Source organism: Lytechinus variegatus, chromosome 8 (assembly GCF_018143015.1).
Source record: "Lytechinus variegatus isolate NC3 chromosome 8, Lvar_3.0, whole genome shotgun sequence".
Taxonomy (NCBI): domain Eukaryota; kingdom Metazoa; phylum Echinodermata; class Echinoidea; order Temnopleuroida; family Toxopneustidae; genus Lytechinus; species Lytechinus variegatus.
The window spans coordinates 14,008,725-14,033,581 of record NC_054747.1 but is presented as its reverse complement, the minus strand read 5'-3'; the positions used below and the strand labels follow the sequence as shown (position 1 = coordinate 14,033,581).

General features: G+C 38.5%; 1 protein-coding gene across 1 annotated transcript in view; it reads right to left on the bottom strand.

Annotated features, from left to right (window-relative positions):
• Window positions 1-10,169: 10,169 nt before the first annotated feature.
• The window catches only part of LOC121420018 (zonadhesin-like), a 30,595-nt gene continuing 15,907 nt past the window's right edge, over window positions 10,170-24,857 (bottom strand). Inside the window, exons 9-22 of the mRNA XM_041614541.1 lie at window positions 24,654-24,809; window positions 22,140-22,296; window positions 20,991-21,179; window positions 20,217-20,419; window positions 18,245-18,425; window positions 17,715-18,037; window positions 17,282-17,457; window positions 16,505-16,647; window positions 15,120-15,302; window positions 14,293-14,492; window positions 13,736-13,913; window positions 13,069-13,086; window positions 10,873-11,060; window positions 10,170-10,302 (exon numbers count right to left, since the gene is read on the bottom strand). Coding sequence (XP_041470475.1) covers window positions 10,183-10,302; window positions 10,873-11,060; window positions 13,069-13,086; window positions 13,736-13,913; window positions 14,293-14,492; window positions 15,120-15,302; window positions 16,505-16,647; window positions 17,282-17,457; window positions 17,715-18,037; window positions 18,245-18,425; window positions 20,217-20,419; window positions 20,991-21,179; window positions 22,140-22,296; window positions 24,654-24,809 — 2,415 coding nt within the window. The 3' untranslated portion in view covers window positions 10,170-10,182. The remainder of the gene's footprint in view (window positions 10,303-10,872; window positions 11,061-13,068; window positions 13,087-13,735; window positions 13,914-14,292; window positions 14,493-15,119; window positions 15,303-16,504; window positions 16,648-17,281; window positions 17,458-17,714; window positions 18,038-18,244; window positions 18,426-20,216; window positions 20,420-20,990; window positions 21,180-22,139; window positions 22,297-24,653; window positions 24,810-24,857) is intronic.

Below are 24,857 nucleotides of genomic sequence, written 5' to 3'. Positions count from 1 at the left end.
CTGGTCTATGCAATTCTGCATCCTGCTGTAGGATGGTTATTTTGTCATTTTGCTATTTTATTTCCTTTATTTTTCAGCTGTTGTACATTTCTGTTCTGTCTAGACTTATGTTCATTTGCATTTCTTTTCAGCACTGCCCTTGCAGTCTGAACTTAGGTTATTTGAGTTTAATGATATTCAGTTGTCATTCATTCATTCTTCTCTGAATGCCTTTCCCTGATTCTCTTTTGTCATCTTCATTCCTTCTCTATTCTCTCTTCAGGTGTTCCACTCATTCCATCCCTCACCTGACTCCTTAGTTTCTACTTCCATTATTACATAATCACCAGACATCTTTGTCATCTCATCTCATTCCTTATTGGTTTATCTTATGAATTGGGTTCTTACATTTTAGTTCGATCCTTCCATTTTCTTTAGTTTGATTGGTTGTTATTTCTAATTTAAATATTTATGTAAATTATAGAATGATTTGATTTTAGCTGAGGCAAAGCAGCCCAGATATTAAACAGTGCACTGCCAGACTTCTTCGGTTACAGTTCTATTTATTTGCGTCTTATTTTTTACTATTTTCCCTTCAGTTTGAAAATTGAATTTGCTGACTGAGAACTTTATTTTCCACTCCAAACTTATAATTTCTCAACCTTACAACTGGTGGCAGCGGTCGGATTAGAACCCACGCCATCGAAATGACTGGTGGTTTGCCATTGAACATGACATTGGAAGGAGAAAGTTTATGTACGATGGTTATTTTGTCATTTTGCTATTTTGTTTATTTCCTTTATTCTTCAGCTGTTGTACATTTCTGTTCTGTCTAGACTTATGTTCATTTGCATTTCTTTTCAGCACTGCCCTTGCAGTCTGAACTTAGTTTATATGAGTTTAATGATATTCAGTTGTCATTCGTTCATTCATTCTACTCTGAATGCCTTTCCCTGATTCTCTTTTGTCATCTTCATTCCTTCTCTATTCTCTCTTCAGGTGTTCCACTCATTCCATCCCTCACCTGACTCCTTAGTTTCTACTTCCATTATTACATAATCACCAGACATCTTTGTCATCTCATCTCATTCCTTATTGGTTTATCTTATGAATTGGGTTCTTACATTTTAGTTCGATCCTTCCATTTTCTTTAGTTTGATTGGTTGTTATTTCTAATTTAAATATTTATGTAAATTATAGAATGATTTGATTTTAGCTGAGGCAAAGCAGCCCAGATATTAGACAGTGCACTACCAGACTTCTTCGGTTACAGTTCTATTTATTTGCGTCTTATTTTTACTATTTTCCCTTCAGTTTGATAATTGAATTTGCTGACTGAGAACTTTATTTTCCACTCCAAACTTATAATGTCTCAACGTTACAACTGGTGACAGAGGTGGGATTCGAACCCACGCCATCGAAATGACTGGTGGTTTGCCATTGAACATGACATTGGAAGGAGAAAGTTTATGTACGATGGTTATTTTGTCATTTTGCTATTTTGTTTATTTCCTTTATTCTTCAGCTGTTGTACATTTCTGTTCTGTCTAGACTTATGTTCATTTGCATTTCTTTTCAGCACTGCCCTTGCAGTCTGAACTTAGGTTATGTGAGTTTAATGATATTCAGTTGTCATTCATTCATTCATTCTACTCTGAATGCCTTTCCTTGATTCTCTTTTGTCATCTTCATTCCTTCTCTATTCTCTCTTCAGGTGTTCCACTCATTCCATCCCTCACCCGACTCCTTAGTTTCTACTTCCATTATTACATAATCACCAGACATCTTTGTCATCTCATTCCTTATTAGTTTATCTCATGAATTGGGTTCTTACATTTTAGTTCGATCCTTCCATTTTCTTTAGTTTGATTGGTTGTTATTTTTAATTTAAATATTTATGTAAATTATAGAATGATTTGATTTTAGCTGAGGCAAAGCAGCCCAGATATTAGACAGTGCACTACCAGACTTCTTCGGTTACAGTTCTATTTATTTGCGTCTTAGTTTCACTATTTCCCCTTCAGTTTGATAATTGAGTTTGCTGACTTAGAACTTTATTTTCCACTCCAAACCTATCAATTCTCAACCTTACACTGCTATGTAAGGCATGCTTACGTAATATTTTGCTTTGAAATATGCCTATCATAATCATGACAGATCATTTTACCAAAGTTGCCCATGAGGTAACTCCGGACTGGTCTATTCCTTGTCAAGATGGTGCAGCTCCCTGAGCGCAAGGGTTCAGGGCGGGCAGGCCATGCCTTCTCCCCCTTCAGTTTCATCCTCCTAACGACACATGCCGTGTCTTTTTTAAGTCGGCTTTTGAATTCTTAAATATCTGAGAAATTCGTAATTTTTAGGTTTTTTCAACTAGGTTTACAGTGTTTTTTTTTTATCAAAAACACCAATTTTCAAGAAAAAGGGTAATTTGGAAAGAGCGGTCAATGGTCAGTCGCGGGGTCAAACGTATTTAGGGTATGTTTTTTCCCCTAATTTTTCTTTTTTTTAGACTAGCCAAACGTGTTTAGAGTATGTTTTTCCCCAAGCTTTTTCAACGAGGTCATATTTTGGCGGCAACTTGTTTAGGGGCCAAAATTTGTTTAAAAAAAAAAAAAAAAAGCCCACGAAAAACTTGTTTAGGGGGTTATTTTGTACACAGAAAAAAACTCATTCAGGGGAAGTTTGGAAATTTTTTGGTCACGGGTGTGTACAGCAATAAATTTGACTGACCAGGGGGGGGATGGGGTATGAAAATATTGTGGAGAGGGTATAAAAGCGAATTATTCATATAATCAATAATTCAGGTCTATTTTTGCAGGGCACACATCTAAATAACTATAAAAACATTTTAAATTAGAGAATAATTATTGTAGGCTTATATACGATCGGCTGTTCAGCTAGGAAACAATCTTTGATCTAACTTACAATTGCCTTTGTCTCTCATCGATAGGTTTTAATAAAATAATTTGACTCTCACTCGCCAGCCAAACTCTTTACCCCTGAAAAGAAACATCATCTGCTATAAAGATGTTTTTATTGGTCCAAAACTATAGATTATTTCACACTGATATAAAACAACATGGCCTGTACGCAGAAATTTTTTTTTAAGACGCATGATAAAAAAAATCGAAGAAACGTGAAAGCGAGGGAAGAAGTGACTCAGCTTGTCATCCGGGGCGCTATTGCGTTTTCTAAAGTGATATTGAAGGATTACGTACACATTTTTGGTGAGTTTTATGAAAACTTTCAGTACTGAATTTGAAAGGGACAACTGCTCCTTGCCCCCTCCCCCCCCCCCCTCTTACGTAGGCCAACGGCCATGAATGCACATTTTCAAAATAATAAAGACTTAAAAACAATTATAATCCTGAATGGTTACCTAAGGCTGTTTACCAGATTTTTCATTCATCAATGAATAAGGAAACTGCTGTCGGCCTACTCATCATGCTCATTGGGAAATTTTGATATTTTTGTATACAGTGGGCCTAGAATGAGTCCGGAGCCGCGGGAGGTGTGGTATGGGGCTCCAGTCCCCACTTTTTTTAATAGGTGTGTAAAAAAAAACGTAAAGTTCCCATTAAGGGAGTGCTTCATAAAAGGACTTGTTGGACGTTTAATAAAAGTCCCATTTTATCCGATAGTTACCATAGCTTCTCAGCTGAATCGAAATAACGAAACTGGTTGTCAGATCTGACAACGTCTTGTCGGACAATGATGTTACGTTCATGAAACAGCTCCCCTGATTTCTGACCCTCTCTCTTTAGTTTTGATTGATTGATAACGAATTTATTCATTCCAAAATTTTAACAAAGTTACAAAGTAAAGCAAAATATAATATAACATTTTGAAATAAAATAGGAACCTTCTGGAAAGCAAAGCTTGTGATCGAAGGTTTCCTTCAATAAATAAGTCATATTAATGCAAAAAAATATATATCTATATATAATATACAAATCATATCGTTCTTGTTGAAGTTCAAAATATATATAATATACAAGTCATCATATCTTTCTTGTAAAAACTATATGTAAATCCTTGTTAAATGTGTATATTTTTTACATATTCTTTCAAGTAGAGGATAAACAAGGCTGGGTTATAATACAAGTTCATCTTGTTGTACTGCCTATGTTGATCTTTATTCATGTTCTTAAAATTTGTATGCTAACTGTACCATCATTTTAATTGTGAAATTGAAAGTGGAAAACGATGATCTCCAGTTTGCATTCGACGAGTCCGATTGCTTTGGGGTTCGAATTTAGACTGGGTGGTGTGTATAGACCTCTAAGTTTAAAATGACGGACAGTGACAGTGCGTGTGTAAGCATGCGCGTGTCGCTACAATCTTTCGCCAAAATATCTCTACACTTTTTGTTTGGGTGAGTCAAAGGATATTGAAGAGGATAATACAAATCTAAATCAGATCATTTTCGGGAGTTCTTAATCTGAAAGGCCATGAAGTAGATATCTAATTGTCGTCGTTTCCACAACTTTCACTCCGCTGTTCGTGTTTTGATTCAGTGCCCTTATAATTATCATTCCACTCCATGTTATGGGATTGTCTATGGCGAAAGACGACAATAATGCCAAATCTCTGACATCCGATTTGTTTTCCCTTGTTCCTTATAAACATGATAAATGTAGCCATTACAATCGAAAGATTAATGAATAGGCCTATAAAGTATCTACATTTAGAGTTTTGCATTAAACCTATTTTGTCAATTATTTATCTATTTGCATTTCATTGTGTTTTCATATATTTTGTCTTAATATTATGAAGATCGTTGTTTAAAATTTGTCTTGGAATAAACTCAGTAGCTGTCAATCAATCAGTTATCGATAAATCAATCAATGAATCACATTTATCAGGACGGGTTATACTGAAAAGGTTGTAAAACCTAAATTCCTCTGCTCATATACCTTTATTTGGTTGGTGATCGATCGACATGCAGTGGCGTAATTATGAGCCAAAATAAAGTTGCGAGCGAGCAAGCAAAAATTTCGACATATTTTGTACAAAAATCAAAATTCTGTGACATAGATATTGACATAATACTGTTGGGAAAATTATACAACGTATTCCACCTTTCTCTCTTTCCTTAGGGTTAGGGGGGTTCTCCATCTGTAGGCCTACGCTACCGGTTGATGATATAAATTTGTACTTAAGTGTTATTCACATTTGGAGTGAGGAGATTAACGGCCTTTTCACACGTGAATCTTGAATCATCATTGTAATAATGATTGCTATTGAATCGTGACTGTGATTAGCGTTCGTGATTCTAATCATGTTCTAGTTTGGGTTCACACTTGCTTAATAGCCTTATTTACAATGGAATCATCATTCAAATTACAATTTTTTTTACCGTGTGAAAGGGAGCTAAGCGATTTTGATCTCGATGCCATGTTTTATCGGCATTGGCCTTGCATGGCCAAAATCCGAGTCACTTATACCATGGTCACATTTGTTCTACGGCGGCCGTACGGCGAGTCAAAAACAGCCGTTTTAACATTTCTGTACCAGCTAAATATAGGTGGTTTGAATAAAAATGTATAAAACGGCTGTTCTCCACTCGTACGGCCGCCGGAGAGCAAATGTGACCATGGTATAACATGGCAAGTTCTTCTCCGACGGCCTCGTAACTCCCGGTTTCAATTCCATTCATGTCAACTGGATAAACATGACCAATTAAATAAATCATGCAGGGAACACACATCCACGGACCCCGCACGCCGAGGCATACCTACATTTTGTAGCTCAAACACAAAAACACAACCTAATCACCATCTTTCTATCACCCCAAACCGTCATTAAAAACTCACAACCATCACGAAGACGACCACCATCACCCTCACCATCGTCATCATGATTATCATTTTCGCAACAATGCATCATCGACCTTCCTATTATCATCATGATCATCTTCACCACCACCATCATCATCATCAACATCAACATCATGATGGTAATCATCGCCATCATTATCACCATCACACTGTTTTAAAATAAAAGAAGTTCCTGCAGCAGAGTCTCTAGTACACCTGTAATCTTTAAGTTACCAACTTGCGTAATCTTACAGAAAATTGGTATTTGGAATCGTATACATTTCCTTAAATAAAACACCCTTTTCCCCCTTTTAAACAGACCTGGGGCCCGTTGCAGGAAGCGTTGCGTTTAAACGCAAGCACAAAAATAAATCGCAAGTCCCAAATGCGCGCCGTTGATTGGTTGAAAATCAAGTTTCGAATGATTTTTAGAGTTGCGATTGATTGCAACTCTTTCTGCAACGGGCCCCTGTTCTGTTAAATTGCAAGGAAAATTCCCGTTTTATGAATCTACAAAATGATTCTGGTATTGCTTTCTGCAAAATCTTTTCCCCCTGTAATATCACGTTTTTTAAACAGTGCACCATTAGAACCACCACAACCACCACCATCATCATCACCATCGTCATCATCACCATCATTATTATCATCACCATCACCATCATCATCACCACCACCACCATCATCATCATCATCATCACCATCATCATTTCATTTAATTTCATTTATTGGTTTTTGCAACTTTTTCATAAACACATGAGCAATGAAAATACAATAATAATATACGTATAACTGACTGCGTGGCAGCCCCAGAAAACAATAATTATTATTCATCCAACATTATCATCATCATCATGACCACCACCATCATCATTATTATCATCATCACGCACCATCATCATCACCATCATCATCACCACCACCATCATCACCATCATCACCATCATCATCATCATCATCATCATCACCACCATCATCATCACCATCATCATCACCACCAACATCATCTTCATAACCCTCATCACAGCCACTACTTTTGTCTGTATCATCGTCACCTTCAATATACATGTAATTCTGTCAATCATCATTCCGCATGCTATACATCTTGGTACACATCAAGAGATACAGATTTACTACTCCCTAAACGCTGGAAAAGATAGATTTGCTTAATCAAATTTAATAATGTAATCAAAGGAAATACTTCATACCATGACCACCATGATCAGGGTTTAAGCAATGAACAAATAGAAAATACAATAGAATAATAGTTAATGTGATATTATCACCCTTTACACGATTTCTTTTATACTTAGCTTCTTAAACCTCATCAATTCAAACAGGACAAGATAAAAATTGAAAGAATTTGAGGGGACGTTATCAATTGAAGCAACACACCCTCTCGAATCTATTACCAAGAACACAGTGAGTGTCACACAGTGTGTCATGCAATGTGTTTATGATGCGTTCACTGTGTGTGTGTTTTGCTCATGTGTTCAAAATGTGTTCACAGTGTGTTCATATGGTGTTCATAGTGTGTTCATAGTGTATCCAGAGTGAGTTCACAGTGTGTTCATAGTGTGTTCATAGTGTGTTCACAGTGTGTTCATATTGTGTTCACAGTGTGTTCATAGTGTGTTCATAGTGTGTTCATAGTGTGTTCATAGTGTGTTCAAAGTGTGTTCAAAATATGTTCACAGTGTGTTCATATGGTGTTCATGGTGTGTTCAAAGTGTTAATGTGTTCACATTGTGTTCATATGGTGTTCTTAGTGTGTTCAGAGTGTATCCAGAGTGAGTTCACAGTGTGTTCATAGTGTGTTCATAGTGTGTTCACAGTGTGTTCATAGTGTGTTCACAGTGTGTTCAAAATATGTTCACAGTGTGTTCATATGGTGTTCATGGTGTGTTCATAGTGTTAATAATGTGTTCACATTGTGTTCATATGGTGTTCTTAGTGTGTTCAGAGTGTAACCAGAGTGAGTTCACAGTGTGTTCACAGTGTGTTCATAGTGTGTTCACAGTGTGTTCACAGTGTGTTCACAGTGTGTTCATATGGTGTTCATGGTGTGTTCATAGTGTGTTCATAGTGTGTTCATAGTGTGTTCATAGTGTGTTCACAGTGTGTTCAAAATGTGTTCACAGTGTGTTCATATGGTGTTCATGGTGTGTTCATAGTGTGTTCAAAATGTGTTCACGTTGTGTTCATGGCCGTTCATAAAGTGTTCATGGGCCGTTCGTCATGTGTTCATGGACATAGGCTTTCACCATGTGTTCATGGCGTGTTCATAAGTATTCATGATGTGTTCACCATGTCGTCAAGATGTGTTCATAGTGCTTTCATGGTGTGCTCAAAATGTTGTCACAGTGTGTTCATAGTGTGTTCATGGGGCGTTCACCATGTCTTCATGGTGTGTTCACAATGTGTTCATGGTGTTTTCAAAATGCGTTCAAATAATATTCTTAAACCCAACAGTGAAATGCCGATTTCCTCTGCTGGCTCCCATATATTTTTTGTATTCACAATGTCATTTATTGTAAATTTATTATATTTAAATGTTTTTTTCACAAGAATTGGAAGTATATATATGAAATGAATAAATGAATAATGATCATTTTAGATTGTGCTCCACATTGTGGACTTTGTGTTCCTTCCAAAAGGGGTTGGCTACTGATAGCAGGATTTACAATTCAAGTCATAGGCCAGCACTGTTGTTTTTGGCAAGCTATTAAAACGGAAATTACAATGAAACTTAGCTTTTATCAGTCTTTAAAGATAAACATACCAGATTAAATGAAATGATTGTCTCAAAAGCACTGTATATTGTTGTGAGTATCAAATAAAAACTGACTTGCTCCGGTAAAAAAAACCTGACAGGCCTTTCATTAACACTACTGAGTTATAATACTTGCACAATGTATATAACGTATATAGCGTACGGCATATATACTTTATAAAGGCCCAGGTTGCAAAATTTAGCATTGTAAAAATTTGGATATAGCTGTACTTTGTAAAAACACCAAAGAAAATGAAAGGTATCTCATTTCCAAATACCACACTGTGTTTCGTACGGCGTGCCCACAGTGATTCATTAACTTAAAGATAAAACATACATTAAAGATAACATTCTTAAATGTATCTGATATCAAAATGGTATAAATATCAGTGAGTCTGTTTATAATTTTCAGGTTGAGGATGACGTTTGAGTACCTTGAAACATGTTATCTTCACGAATCTCCGTTTGTGAAAATGTTATGTTCTCTTCGTTATTTTTGTATTTAAAGGTATTGTTTAACTTTGTGAGCAGCAGATTTAAAGAATTCTCAAACCAAGATGAAACATGTGTACAAGTGCATGTATTAGAACTAATAAACCCTGAAAACAACCATTATTGAGAATGAAAAGCTAAAACTCCAAGGCAAACCCCGATTTTGTAAATAGACGTCTTCTAGACGCCTAAATAGTACACATAAGTGTGTGGGATGAAATTAAGAGGGTGTTTCCGGTCACTTTTTATTTCAATTTTTGAAGCACTAAATAATTATTTTCGAACGCAATTTTTTTCTGGGCTTTATTTTTGTAAAATATCACAGACACAGATGACAAGTGTGACCTTCTAGCTCAGATTTGTTAAAAGTCAAACCAATGTTAACCTATCACTTTAAGACAAAGAGATTTGAGTGTAAAATTGGTGAATGATACAAAATCTTTATTGTAAGCCTATTGATTGTACTTGAGCTCCATCTGAGATAGTATTTCCATTCATAAATCCAATCACTCTGTTAAATATTGAAATATAATATTTAAAGGATAGATACTAGATTCTAGATAATAGAATTACTTTTTCAGCTCCTTAGAGCTAAAACTGGAATTGAAGATTAAACCATGCTTTCGTGAAGAGTATTACATTCACGATAATATGTTTATGTTCATTTCCAAATATAGATATTTCAAAAATTTAGATGAGGGGGAATTTTCAAGCGTAATTAAGATTTTAATGTTAATCATTATTCATATTTATTACGTTAATATTTTATTATGTTACTTGTATCAATCATTATGCTTTTTTGCTTATTTCTATGAGTTCTTGAAAATGATTACACTTCTAAATACTTTTGCAAGTGGAATGTTGAAAAAACATTAATAAAACCAAATCAAGAGCACTCATAATAATATCCAATGTGATACATCAAGAAATGGTCAAGATTTCTTTCTCTACTAGATACTCAATAAGAAAATTCAAAAGAATCGTTATACACATAAAGTCCAAAAAGACAAAGTTGATTATAGTAGCACAATCAACCCATAGGTTTCAACCATTTTAAACCGATCTGAAAGAAAGCAAGTACTATGGAAAAGGATTTTTGACGGGAAGAAGCAGCAATTGTTAGTGTGGTCGGAATTCACAGAAGATTACTGTACGCGCATCCGGGTTCGTTGCTCCCACAGTGATTACATCCAGAGGCGCAGTGGCGACATCAGCGAAGATGACGTCATTCCCCTCTCCCTGCAGAATAGACAACAGCCAATCATTATCAATTTAAAATAACAACCAGAAGCCTGTTTCATAAAGGACTTACAACTGTTGTAACTTTGCCATAATGGCAACTACCATGGCAACATGTCTCTGCAGCCAATCAAAATCAAGGTTACCATGGTAGTTGCCAGAAAGGCAAAGTTTCAACAGTTGCAAGTTCTTTATGAAACGGGGCCCAGATCTTTAAAGATGATAGTAACAATAACGACAACAATAATGACAACAATATCAATAATGATAATAACAATAATAATAACAAAACCAACTGTGATAATAAAGAAGAACGTTAGTAATTTCCTCATTGATCATCAGTCACATTATGAAATTAATGCCACCATGTTTTTACAGTGTACAACTTTCAATAATCTAAGCTTCTTTATACGCTAGATATTGTGATGAGTTTTATTTTCATTTTGTTTTGGCTTATCTTATAAAGGGGAACAGGTGAAAGAGTATTCTTGGCTACCTCTTTGAAAATATAAAGAAATAAATGAATGAATGAATACAAAAATAAGAAAATAAATCATCTCTTTATTTTACCTCCGTCGCAGCAATATGTGCGTCACAGGACTCAAAGAACTTCTCGAATGTAAACGAGGTTGGCCCATATGTGAACACACCGCATACCGCTCCTCCCACAGGAAAGTCATTGGGTTGAATGTTTTCTCTAAGATCATCTCCGTTCACACCGGCGGACATAACCGCATTGTCGCACACGACCCGGATCTCTGTGAATTGTCAAATTGGCAACAAATCAAATATGATAATGCGTTGTTGCTTCATGTGAAATAACTTGAAATAAGGGGGAAATAGGCATACCTACTTTGAGTAAAACAAGAAGAATAAGATGATGAAGAAGAAAAAGAACAAGAAGATAAAAAAAACGAAGAAGGACATGAACACGAAGAGGAAAAAGAAAAATATATAAAAGGGAAAAGAAAGAAGAACGGCAACCACAGAGCAACAATTAATCTCACAACAACAACAACAAATAAAATACGACAAAATCATCATTGGTGAGTGACAAACAAGAAATTATAAATAATTAGATGACCAAATCAATACGATTTGAAACATTATAGGATTAAAGTAATTCATTCAATATCACCTGGTTCCCCAATTTAGCAAGCCCCATCAAGACTTGGACAGAATAGGAGAAAATTGTATCGAGATTAATGGTTACTTACTTGAATCATTGAATAAAATTCATTCATTTGTAATGTGCTAACTAAACAACTGATTATAATCAAAGGCCAAGGTGCATATACTTCGCCCACTTATGCCATATGCAATAGAAGCGCTTTTCAGTGCGGGGTCCCGTTGCATAAAGTTACTATTATGGTAACTCTGCCCTCCAAAGGTAACTACCATGGTAACAATGCTCATCAACCAATCAAAATCAAGGATTCCATAAAGATGCCAATGGATAACACAATTAACACGATAGTAACTTTTATGCAACGGGGTCCAGGGCACCGTAGCACAAATGTCAGGGATTACTCCCTGATTGGAAAGAGCAATTCTGATTGGTTCCTCGTCAGTCTACTGAGCAAACTATGCATGCAACGATGATCTTGATAGGCCATGTCATTTCGCGATTTATCGCTGAACATTTGTGTTCCAGGGATTAGGGGAGTGTTTTGTGAACGGCTTTTTTTATCCGACAAGTCAATTTTATCCGACTGTTCCCATAGTATTTGTGCTTCTCATCACCAGCGTACCTAAGGCGGGGGGGGGGGAACGAGTCACAACCCAAGCAAGGGACGTATCCCTGCCCCCCCCCCCTGACGAGTCACAACTGATCCCTGACGATCCACTTGAAGACCTTTTTTTTTGCTTGTCAATTTTTTTTTCTTGTACGAAATCCTTTATTTGTGGTTGAAGACCTTTTTTTTTTGCTTGTCAATTTTTTTTTGGCGGATGAATTTGCCCCCCCCCCCCTCCCCGTTGGGAAATCCTAGGTACGCCACTGCTTCTCAGCCAATCAAATTCAAGGAATTTTGTCATATCTGACAACTTGTCAGATGAAAATGTTGATGAAACGCCCCCTGGCCTATAGAAATGACTATGAAAAAAAGGAATACACAGGACAATCCCCTCCCAAATGGAGGAACCATGACGGAAGTGATGCACAGGGTAGACCAAGGTAGAACTGAGTGGAAAAGATTCACCCGTTGGAGAGCGAAGGGATACACCGTCCTGTACACCTAAGTCATGGATAATCTGTACTGATTTTTATTTATTGCTGTGAAATGATATTTGCAACGCTTGTTGATTAACTTGTTAAATGCCCTGCACTAGATCGCTTCTCGAAGATGAGTTTACCATTCTTTACCGAAATTGTTATTCATAAATGATATCATTTTTTACCAACATGACCAAAGTCGTATTCATACATACAAGTTGTATGTATAAATAACGACTTTGGTAAAAATTAAATCATTTTGACAAACGATCTAGAAGTTACAATCATATGACAAGTACAAAGCATATCCGTTCATATTGCAACATTTAAGATGAGCTGGCTATGCAAGAGGACCTTGAAACCAATGTAAATAATTTGTTTCGAAACATTTTACGTTTGCCCATCATCGGCGGAATGAAAGCTCTAAGGTCATTTCTAACAAACAATCTAATACATCAAGAAGTAGATAGGTGAATAAATGGGTGAATAGACAGACGGATTATGAAATAATCATTAATACAAAAATAAAATATTTAGTTTTTAAAGCTTACCTGCTGCTGGTGGAATCTCTGTCAAAGTGAAGTAAAGGAGAGATTAAAATATTATCACACAAGTGCTTTCATATCATTTCATTTATCTATGTAATGATTTCTATCTACTTTCAGTAATTGATTTATAACAAATAAAGTTATTATTCAAAGATAGAAACTACGCCAAGAAACACAAAACTACTTTCATAATAAACTGCCACATTGCTTTAATTTTAGTAAACTTTGTATGAAGAAGAGGTGTTCAATGTTGATTCACACGGTGGACCATGTGAAATCATGATCCATATCAGGGTCATTTTTCTCATTTTTGTACACGGTTCCTCGTTTATTCAAGCGACCCCCCCCCCCCCCGACATCGAATCACTTGCGTACATATCAGGGAATGGGACTAAGGGGCCATATCGCCCATGGCCCCTAATGTTTCTCGACCAGGACAACGAAAAAGAACGAGAAAAAATGAATGCAAAGAGGGCGTACAGGGTGATCGAAGTGTGATATCTTTTACTGGATATTATGTCAAAATCGAAAACAAAAAAAAATGTATTATAAAAGGTCTACATTTTTGTCCCACAAGCCATATATCCGGCCCTCACAGATTAATTTGCTATTTATGCTGCTGTAGACCTATGGGATGCAAAAGTGTCTGTTTGAATTGATCACTATTTACCTCCTACGCAAGCACCATCAACGCGGCTAAGTCCCCGACGGCAGTAACACCCAGGTACCCCTTGGGCATCCACAACACACTCCTCGCCGGGATGACAATAGTTATCATTGCACACGACTTCCCTAGATACACAGGAGCACGACGACGAACAGTCTACACTGGTCCAGGTCGCACCATTCTGTTTAGGATATATGAAGAGCAAAATCTTTATGTCAGCATGACGGGGTTCTCTATATTACATTTTTATGGACTGAAATCTCGTATCCGTTGATATAAATCTCATTAGATATCACAAACTTTGGATAATAAAATAAGTGTGTGATATCATAGATATCCAAGATTTTCGTCCAGCCATCGTGTAGTCCCGTTGATAAATACACCATGTATGCGGAAGCGCACATTCAGTTCCTGACCACGAGGTTAGGCTTTCAGTTTATATCACAAGCAGCTTTATTTTGTCAGACTTAAATCTTCGTGAAACACCCCCCCCCCTACAGTATAAAGTAATCGATGCATTTATTGCATTTTCCTAACTCTTTTCGAAGTGTTCATTTTACCGGATAGTACGATCCCTCGTAGGTACAGCCACATCGATCTGGTTCGACGCAACTATCTCCATCGAGCAACAACCCATCTGGACAACTGCATGTTTCGATGCATGTTTCCTGACAGTTTTCAGGTGCCGTCGGATTGGCGCAGGTCGCCGGGCACGGTGAGCCACATGGGTTGTACAGCTGGGGTTCCAGGCACAGGAAGGCTGCATGAGAAATTACAATGAGAAAGGGAAAAAGAGAGACAGAAAAAAGATGACAGCCTGTACTGAGAGCTCAATGAACCTGCTAGTAACGTCAAATAAAAATAAAATCCCTCAGCCAAGTCGCACTTTAGAAGCTATATACATGTAGGCCTATATTCTCCTTACCATCATGATCGTGATATATCACTCGTGTTATAAACACATTGAACAAGGGAATTTGAGACTACATTTCGCTCTAGCCAATACTTAAGGACAAGCACCTTTGATATCTATTTGAGGAGGCTTTAGCCTTGCAGTGGGCTGTACATGGCCGATGATGATGATGATGATTTAGTATTTCCACGTTGCTAAAGGATGCATGAAGATAGGATAAAGCCCACGCCGAGAGCTACTGTAAGCCTTTGGACTGTTTAGTCTATTACCTATTTTTATTTTGAACAGGCCGCATATAATTATGTGACTTTATATATCTGTGGCTTTTCGTTTGCTTTAATTTTTATGTCTATTTTGTTTAGAATGATAGTATTATAATGCTTTTTACGACGCTTAATATATTTCGTTCCTATTGTTTCTAAAATCACTTCACGGGCTAAATATTAAAAGGTGCTACGCAGAACGGCACCATACCACACTGTGCAAGAGAACTCCTCCAGTCGCCGGGCTGTTGGCCAAGTGCTTGGCAAGTCCCTGTGTACTGATCGTAATGGTCGCACACGGCGTCATCATCGGCACCAAGCACGCATGCGTCAAAAAGGCATGACGTGTAAATGTCCGTCGGATCCGCGAAGTCCAAACAGTTCTGGAACGGCCCTGAGGTTTCGGAAAGTGAAACAAAGACGATCAGAATTAGTAAAAGTAAAAAGCCATTGGGATCAGGGGAGCGTTTCATCAATATTTTCATCCGACAGTTTGTCAGATCTGACATCTTTCCATGATTTTGATTGGCTGAGAGGCACTGTTCCTATGGTAATTGTCGGATAAAATGGGACCTGTCGGATAAAACGTCCGACAAGTCCTTTCATGAAACGCCCCCCCCCCAGGATGTTCTAGGTCATTCAAATCTTTAGATGGTTCTAGAGGCCTATAAAGTAAGGATATATAACTAATTTTTCAAAGTTCAATATAAAGGCTTATAAATTGCGAGACCTGAACAATTTCCCCTCATATTGTATTATTTCCAGACAGTTTGTAATGATTTTAAAGCTAAATCTTATTTTAGATTCAATATCTAGTTAATAAAAGTTTGCTTCACATTTAGCTACCCATACAGACTTTGGTCAGATCTTTTCTTATACTTCCCTGATAAAAGTGTCAATAATTTGTTTACACTGTGTACATGCCATACGGCAGTTGTTCCCATATTTCAATATTCAGCCAGCTAAACGCCTGGTCCCACTGGCCGACGGACACAAAACGTATTCATAACGGATACAGCGGACAAGCTAATTTCCACCCGTTTCCATGCGCTTCAGACAAAGGACCAAGTGGGCGAACTATGAAATCACAGAGGACGGATGCTCGATGGATATAGAGCGTATGAAACACATAATATGCAAAGAGTATACAACGGATAAATAACGTTTCCAACGGATGATAAAATTCTTTTCCGTTTTACATCCTCTCTGCATCCGTACGTGCAGTGGAACCGGGCATTTAGAGCCGATTGAGTGTGATAGAGAGTATCGAAGTGTGACGTCAGTTGTCATGGAGTCACGGCGGGCTGGTTCTAAACAAAGTCGCAGCTGACGATCATCTGTACACATTTTGTATGACTTTGGTTCATCTAAAAATGGGTTGCAAACGATCAAATTCCGATAGCAGCCATCTTCTCTTAGGAGAAACACGCGCTTTAATACCACCAGTCCGCCATGACACCATGGCAACTGACGTCATCGCTTCTGTATTCTATTACATTGATGGTCTAGTAAAAGTTTGCGTCACATTAAATTTGGTTACCCTTATAGATATAACATTTGGTTAGCTCAGTAAACGAGGTTATGATGCATCACTACCATTTATATCCTGGAGGTTGTTACAAGCTCGGGCAGCTGCTGTTCTCATGTCTTGGTCAACGTCACACGGATTCTGAGGGGTATCTATGCCCTGGCATTCCTCGGTACCCGTCTGCCAACTATTACCAAACTCATCAACATTCCTTTGTCTACATCAAAGAGAGAGAAAGAGGGCACACTAAGAAACGTTTATGGATATAGTCATCAAAGTTTTACAGATAAATATGAAAATGTATATCTTATGTGATAACCTATCCCGGTAACCTAAACATGTTCTGCATGTTAAGAGAGGGAAATCTTCTGCAATCCAACTACATTGATTGCAATAATGGCATGATACGTTTCATAATACTACATAATTACAATAGGGAACGTATTCGGGAACACAGTAAATGTATTGAAAATGCAAGTCAACTCACAATGAACTGCTAAGAGACCTTCGTCGGAAATCGGTGAACCTGGATAGAAGTTTCGTCCCGGCTAAGTTTCATGAAAGGACTTGTCGGACGTTATATCCGACAAGTCCCATTTTATCCGACTGTTACCATAGGAACAGTGCCTCTCAGCCAATCAAAATCATGGAAAGATGTCAGATCTGACAACTTGTCGGATGAAAATATTGATGAAACGCTCCCCAGGACGAACCTGCAGTTTTGATTCACCAATTTCCACAAAGACTTCTCGGTTGGTCTTTGCCATGAAGGGCATTTGAAAACATACTGACATTGCGAAAGCTCCCTAATGTCGCTCCTATCAACATACCTATAAATCTTTCACGTCAATGATATACTTCTTACCAAAGTTCCATCACTGGTTGTGAATTCGTTGGTACTGATACCATCAAAGTTACCACAAAGTCCGCAGGCATTGTTCCAAAAATCATAAGAAACAGATATGTGTGCCAAAGATCCTCCATTGAATTGAATTCTGACTCCAAATTTCGTCTCCAGGGTCTACAAATGGATTGGTGTTAGGTTGAGAAAAAAAAACAACTTTATGTTATATCTGTCAGAAAATAAACCATTCACAAACTCACAATAGGTTTCACTGTCTTCAGCAAAACAATTATCATTTATCACTATTATCATTATCATTATTATTATTATTATAATTATCATCATCATCATTAAAATAATAAAACCTGTTCTGGCAATGTCGTAGAGAAAACAATCGGCCTTTAGCGACCCGGACACCATTAGGAATAACCTACCAGATACCGAGGATCCGCCCAAGCGTGGACGGATCCGTCCTGATAATCGATGTTTGACTGGGCCACGCCGTCCACAAGGAAAGCCTTGCGTTGACCAAGCGTGTACGTGGTGCCGTTTAGAAGCAGAAAGACCTTGCGCAGATAGGAGACAGTGGCATCTGGGTGGTTCTTGACCGGGTCACCCCAGATGTGGAAGTCCGGGAAGAGATCAGAGGCTTGACAGGGTTTTACCAGGGTATACATACAGTCGCCTTGGAAGTGGTGGTAGAACCGGTCAAAGGTCCGGTAGTGAGGGTCACCGGAGATCGTGCAGACAGCGGGAGCTGATAAGATAATTAATATTCAGAATTAACTCAACAATGATCAGATAGAGGCAATACAGAAAGTACATCATCTATCAACCCCCCCCCAAAAAAAAAAAAAAAAAACTTCTTCACGACTACCTCCCCGCACGGTTTACGCGCGGGAAAGAACGGTAGCTCGGCGGAAGGAATTCAGTTAAAATCGTTAAGAACTAGTCAGGGTAATACCTCGTAAGCATTCCCCACTCGGATTGAGAATGTAGTTATCTTGACAGTAGCACCATCTGACTCCATTCCTCACGGCACAGATCTCATTATCCCCACAGCCTAGAGGTTCGCACGTCAAGATCCCTCCTTGGCAGTTGCATCTTTCTTCGCACGTGTCCGGTGTGATCCAGACTTCTCCAGACTTGGAAAGACCAGAAATACAAGTCGGTAATGCTTAGGTCACATGGCCACTTCCGGTAGCTGTGGATGCTGATACCTAGTTGCTACTGTCCCGATTTACGCCATGATTTGCCTTTCGTAACTGACCGCGAACATTTTTGAACCATTTAAATTTTTCTACGATGAATACGATTGTCACGACTGATCTTTTTTTTTCTTTTTTAAAGGTCACACCTAGTTACAAGTAATGCACATTTCCATTTATGTGAAAGCAAGATAAAAGAGCATTGTGGATTAAATGCCTTGCTCACGGGTATATAGCTGCCGCAGCCGGGGATCGAACCCCAGACTTTTTCATGTATAGCCAGGCGCCTTAGACCACTCAGCCACGGCACCTCCACTGATAAGATCACTACGATTACTCTAAGATCAGGACCGTGGCGCAAATCGTGACAGAGTCAACTAGGTATTAGCATCCGCAGCTACCGGAAGTGGCCGTACGTGTGACCTAATCATAAAGGAGAGAAAATTGGTTTGTTAATAAATTAGTCAGTCGCAATATGATCGTGGAATTCGGTAGAACATTTACGAAATACATGTAGAGTAGTGAGCTATCGGTATGTAATGTTGACCGGAAAAGGGGACCTGGCTTTTAAAGCCTCGTTCTTTCTGTGGATGGTACCCATGTCGTTAATGTTAAAACCGATAGAAACAAGATAAGGATTCTGATTGAGCAATAGAAGAAAATGGATGTGGCCATGGGTGGATTTAAATGATTACAAGTACATGTATAATGCAACTGAAACTCTACTTACTATCAATTCTTCTTTTCTTCAATTTCGATGTAGAATATGTTTCTACAATGCCCATGTTATAATAACAACTTAGAACTTTGTTCAATATTGTTTTATAGGTAATATCCATGTCAAGCAATGTCAGGCCCTTCAACCCACTCACCTGCTCCTTATCCACTACATCCCTTTTCATCCCAACCCCGCCACATCCATTAACCCTATCTAGGCCGGGGGGGCCTCGGAGGCCCCCCCCCCCTCAACGAATCGCGCGATATTTTCGCCGTGCGAAATTTTTTGACCACGCCGCTCGCTGACTTTTTACTTTCAAGTCTTGCGCAACTTTTGAGACCAATTTTGCGTCACCCGGGTACGTGGTTACGAAATTACGCAACATTATGTAAGTGCATGTCAGACCGAATATTGCTCAAAAACGTGATTTCGTGTACAAAGTCAATGCAAATTGTGTTTTCAACCAAAATTCATAAATGTATGATTATTTTTAGTTTTGCTAGTCTAAATGTATTCATTTTATGCTTTTCATGATCACAGAAGAGTCCCCAACAAATTTCATTGAAAAAACAATGAAAAACAAAAATTCAAGAAACAACGAAATACATAAGAAATTGCAAAAAACAATATAATACATAAGAAAAAGATTTGATATCACAATTTTTTTCATGTACACTTGCTAAGGACACCACAAAGAGTTTCTATACCAAAAATTAGTACATTTGGAGCTCTATTTAGGGAGTTAGAGGAAAAAGTATGATTTCGCATACTAATTACGCATAAATTAGCATAATCACTTAATAGCGATTCGCATGAAATAAATTACTATACAATCTTGTAGATTATGTCCCAGGCAACCCGCGTGCCAATTTTCGGCGCGATCGTGCTGTCGACGGCCGAGATCTTAGGGGGGGCCTGGGAGGCCCCCCCCCCCGGCCATAGGAACTCCCAAAATACCCCCGGCCTAGATAGGGTTAAAACGAGGAAAGGGTGGAAGAGAAAAATCTTACAGAAATGTAGACATTGTTGGGTAAGGTACATCCACAATCGGCAATTTCGACGCATTTTTCTCCATCCAACACGAGGCCATCAGGACATACGCAGGTCTCGTGGCAGGGGCGAGGGCAGCTGTCGGCCACGGTGGGGTCGGCGCATGTGTTTGGGCAGGCCGTTCCACACATTCGATATCCCGTCCCTTCGGGACAATCAAAAGCTGCAATGAAGATAAGATTTCTAAACGAATCCATTCCTTGCTAGGAAGAACACAATGTCTCACAGTGGGTTCACAGTGTGAGGTCATCATCACACTGTTGAATTCGAGCATATTAACAGTGTGCTTCACATTTGCACATAGTCCCAATATATGGACACATTGTGAACACTCCACTGTAGAGATGTCCACAGTGTGAAATTGTCTTCAATTTGAGCCTTTTTACAGTGTGGATATCATTGCACTATCAAACTCCCAGACTAATCGTTCATTGTGCAAAATAAATGAAAATAAAATGGATATTAGACCAACTGTTTATGAGACAAAATGGTCAAGAACTGGTGATTAGACGAGGTGATTAACCCAAATAGTTATTGGACAATTGGTTGTTACACAAAATTTTGATAGACGGAAAAGCAGTAGATTAAATGAAAGTAGACCAGGCGATGAGTGGACGAGTTGGCAGTAGAGGAATTGGCAATGTACCTTCTCACCTATTACTAATTTTTTCCCCGTTTTACCACTTCTTTAAATTAAATAGGGACGATTGCCCCTGGATGAAACTTGGACTTACTACACTGTGGAATCCAGTTTCTCCATTCGCCTATAAGGACACCAGGGTTCCTAGCCTGGCAGAGTACTATGTATTCCTGCACGCTGGCACAGACAATCTTGTTCAATTCGTGTGTGTAACAGAGGTCATATTGGCACGAGGTGTAGAAATTGAAATGATCAACGAAGTTTGAACAGTCTCCGAAGATACCTGTAGATATCAAATAAAAACGTCGATGGTGATGATGATAACACAGGGTAGCCACTTTAGCACTTATGAAATGTTCTTTCAGCAGGCTCTTCGTAAGAGGATATGGTATTATAACCCATCTCCATTCTTTTACACCGAGCACCTGATAAGAACGCAGAAGATCACATTTGTATGTATGTAGGTATAAGGTATTTACTTGGTCGAGGATCGAACCAACGACCTTCTGTTCATGGACGGATGTTCTTCCACTGGGCCACCAAGTCTTGTGGCTAAGGAAGCTATTTTATATCTTAAATTCCTGCCATTATATTTTTCATTGACTATTGAATACCTCTGAACATTCTACGGTCTAAACCTCCTAACATTGGTAATTATAACCTTTGTAGGTCCGGGCCAAAGGCAAGGCTGCCACATTTAGTATGATTTTAATTTTTAGCATATTTTGTTTACCCTCGAAGAGCCATTCTTTGCACTATTCTTTAAAATTGATGTAGCTTGATTTCTCGAGTATTTAGCACGAAGTTCGGCATTGGAACAGAAAATGGAAGAGCACACCTGTGGATTACTATCTCACTAGATTTAGCATTACCCCTGATAGAAAATCTGGTGGATAAAAACTGAAGATATCCCCCCTTCCATCCTTGCTCGAAAACATCAACATGAAAGTCCTGCACCTGCCAACATAATAAACATGATAAATGGAAGTTGAAAATGGATAGAGAATCCATTCGATGGTTCCTGATGTAATACAGACTTATGTCTTTGGTAACATTTAGGGGCGATGGAAGGTTATTTTGATAGTGGCGAGACCTATTTTTCTCGATTGAATGTAAAGTTTACTACATGGCCAATATTCATCTCTTCATGCTGTTCTTTTAACTTCACCGATTTGTATCTTTACAGGGTATTTTTTCACTACTTAAAAAAGAAGAATATAGGTTGCGTTCACAGCTGGCCTACCTCCATTACGTTTAGGATCGAAGATTGAACAAGACCGTTCTATCCGGTTGGCTAGGGCAGTGTCTCTCTTACACGGATCATCAGTTGGGTCAGAACTCAAGACACAGAAGTCCTCGTTTGTACTCCACTTGAATCCGAAGAGGTTGACGTCATCGGTCTATGTAAGGGTAACCAAATTAAGCCGAAATTCATTACTGAAAAATCGTATCACTATATCTAAACCCCTTAGTCACTTTGGGCAATGTCTGTTTCTCATGCATTGAGATATTACGGTAAAGTGGAGATCCTACTCATAGTCTGGACGATGACACGACATTTGGTCCTGCGACATTTCCTCCGGTCTTAATATCTATGAAGGCATAGGGTTAAAGCTAGGATTGTAAATTGGGTGGGCATAAAGCAAAGATATAAATATTACGGTTATTTTAGTGTTGGAGGTTAGGTTTTATGTTTCGCTTAATTAGCAGATTTTCTATCGGAGCAATTGTCGCCGGAGCAAATGTCGTGGAAACACGCGACGAAGGCCTGGTTAGTGGTTGTGAGGCGAAATGTTGATGGACGGAATGGCATTAGACTAAATCAAAGTAGACCATGTGGTGAGTGGATTTGTTGGCAATAGATGAATTGGCATTTTACCGTCGACGATGATCTTTTTTTACATAATTATATTGGTTTTAGTTGTATAAAGTAGAGATACATATGATATCTATATATTTTTTTCAACCTTTTGGACAATTTATGTTACAACTGCTTCAGGTGTGGATTAGGGGATGGGTGGTCCCCAGAGAGCTTCTCCGCTGAAGCCAAGGTGGTAATGAATCTGCATTGCAGAGCACAGAGACTTCCATCAAAGAATTTTAAAAACAAGTATAATAACATTTTCTATAATTAATAGATGTTTTTCGGATTATGCAGTATAAATTTGACAGCTTTTTTCCAAAAGTTCAATGGTGTTGAGACGCAAAATATTTTTTTGCATCGTCAATGTAACCATGTAACCGGACATGGTGGCTCAGTGGTAGAGCGTCCGCCTCATGAACGGGAGGTCGTGGGTTCGATCCTCGGCCGAGTCAAACCAAAGACTTATAAAAATGGGACCTTCTGCCTTCTTGCTAGGCGCTCAGCATTTAGATTGGAGAAGGGTAATAATAACATATGTTATGCAGGGCCCGCTGGTAGAGCAGTTTCCTAACTGAAGTGGCTACCCTGGCTAAATAAAACGTTATTATAATTCCGCACCAGAATCTACAGCAGATAAATATCAGGTAATGCATGTACTATATAGAATAAAAACCACAAAAGAGAGGAAACGCCTTATGTTATAGACAGAGGCGGATTCAAGAGGGGGTATATTGACCCCCCCCCCCCCGACAGCTAATCAAAAAGTTTTATGTAAAGCCAATTATGACACAAATCACTAACAGTATATGATCAATTTATCAGATCATTTGGCACTCAAAGAATTCAGTGTTGAAAATTGATAATAGTTTCCTTCACATTTAAAATCAAGAAAGAAGAGGACACGATATAAGTACAACTTTGCCACTTTTGGCTTCGCATGATTTTAGCACAGAGTCAGACCGTGGTCTAAGTTAAACTGGACTTCATATTAGTAGACAGGAATAACCGTCGTTTGTGGGGATTTATTCAACAATTTCTGACATTTTAGTTCAGCGTAACAACCAAAATACAGAGACTGAAGCTTTTGGTCTACATACATGACATATGGTCTACAGCCATGGCGTAATTTCCTTCAGCAAGAAATTCATCCACATTGTGCTGCACTCAACCCAGGTGAGGTGAATGGGTACCTGGCAGAAATTTATTCCTTGAAATGCCACCGCGCTGTAAAAGGCTGCGGGGCTAAAGCCAGGGTAATAATATCCAAGTCCTTTGTTGGAAGCACATATGAACGTCATGACATAATGTGATATGCGCTATACGAGAATTGCGTTATAATTATTATATTACGGGCCCCCGTGAACACACACGTTACCATGGTAATTACCATTGGATGACAAAGCTACCATAATAGAATACAAATAATGCACGAAAGCGCGTACATACAGGGCCAAATATTAAGAACGATGTGCGAGAAGAGCCAGGTGATATATACCGCACCGAGGTCCACAAGGCCGAGTGCGGTATATCCGTTTGGCGAGTCGACTACAGAGTTCGTTATTTAGGTCCTCTATTCACAAGAATGCGTGCATTGTTTGTTTGATACAACCCCTCCCCCCCCCCCCCCCATGTTACTGAATGCTATATTTAATCTAAATTCTAGGCAATTATAGACAATTCCAGACCTCGCACTATCCTGCACTGCATAATAGTACTTATGGTATGACGTCAGAGTGCAGGAAAGTGCACTTTTTCATGAAATAGTGCAATTCGCTGAAAATCATGTGATCCGAATTGGACCAATCAGAATACAGAACATTATTGGGAGTTGTATAATAACCTTTATGCAACGGGCCCCTGGGCTAGAAGTGGATTAACATCTTCAAAACTTACCACTGTCCCATCTGGCAGTGTGAAGTCATTATCCGGGTTACCGTCAAAATTCCCGCACAAGCCACACGTCTTATCGTAGAAGGATGGACTGAGGTACACCTTTGCGAAGTGAGCACCGTTGTATGTTACTCTGAGTCCGAATTCGGTTTCAATGATCTGTTTATGAATTAAGATTTTAAAGATGTATGATATATATTTGAAATA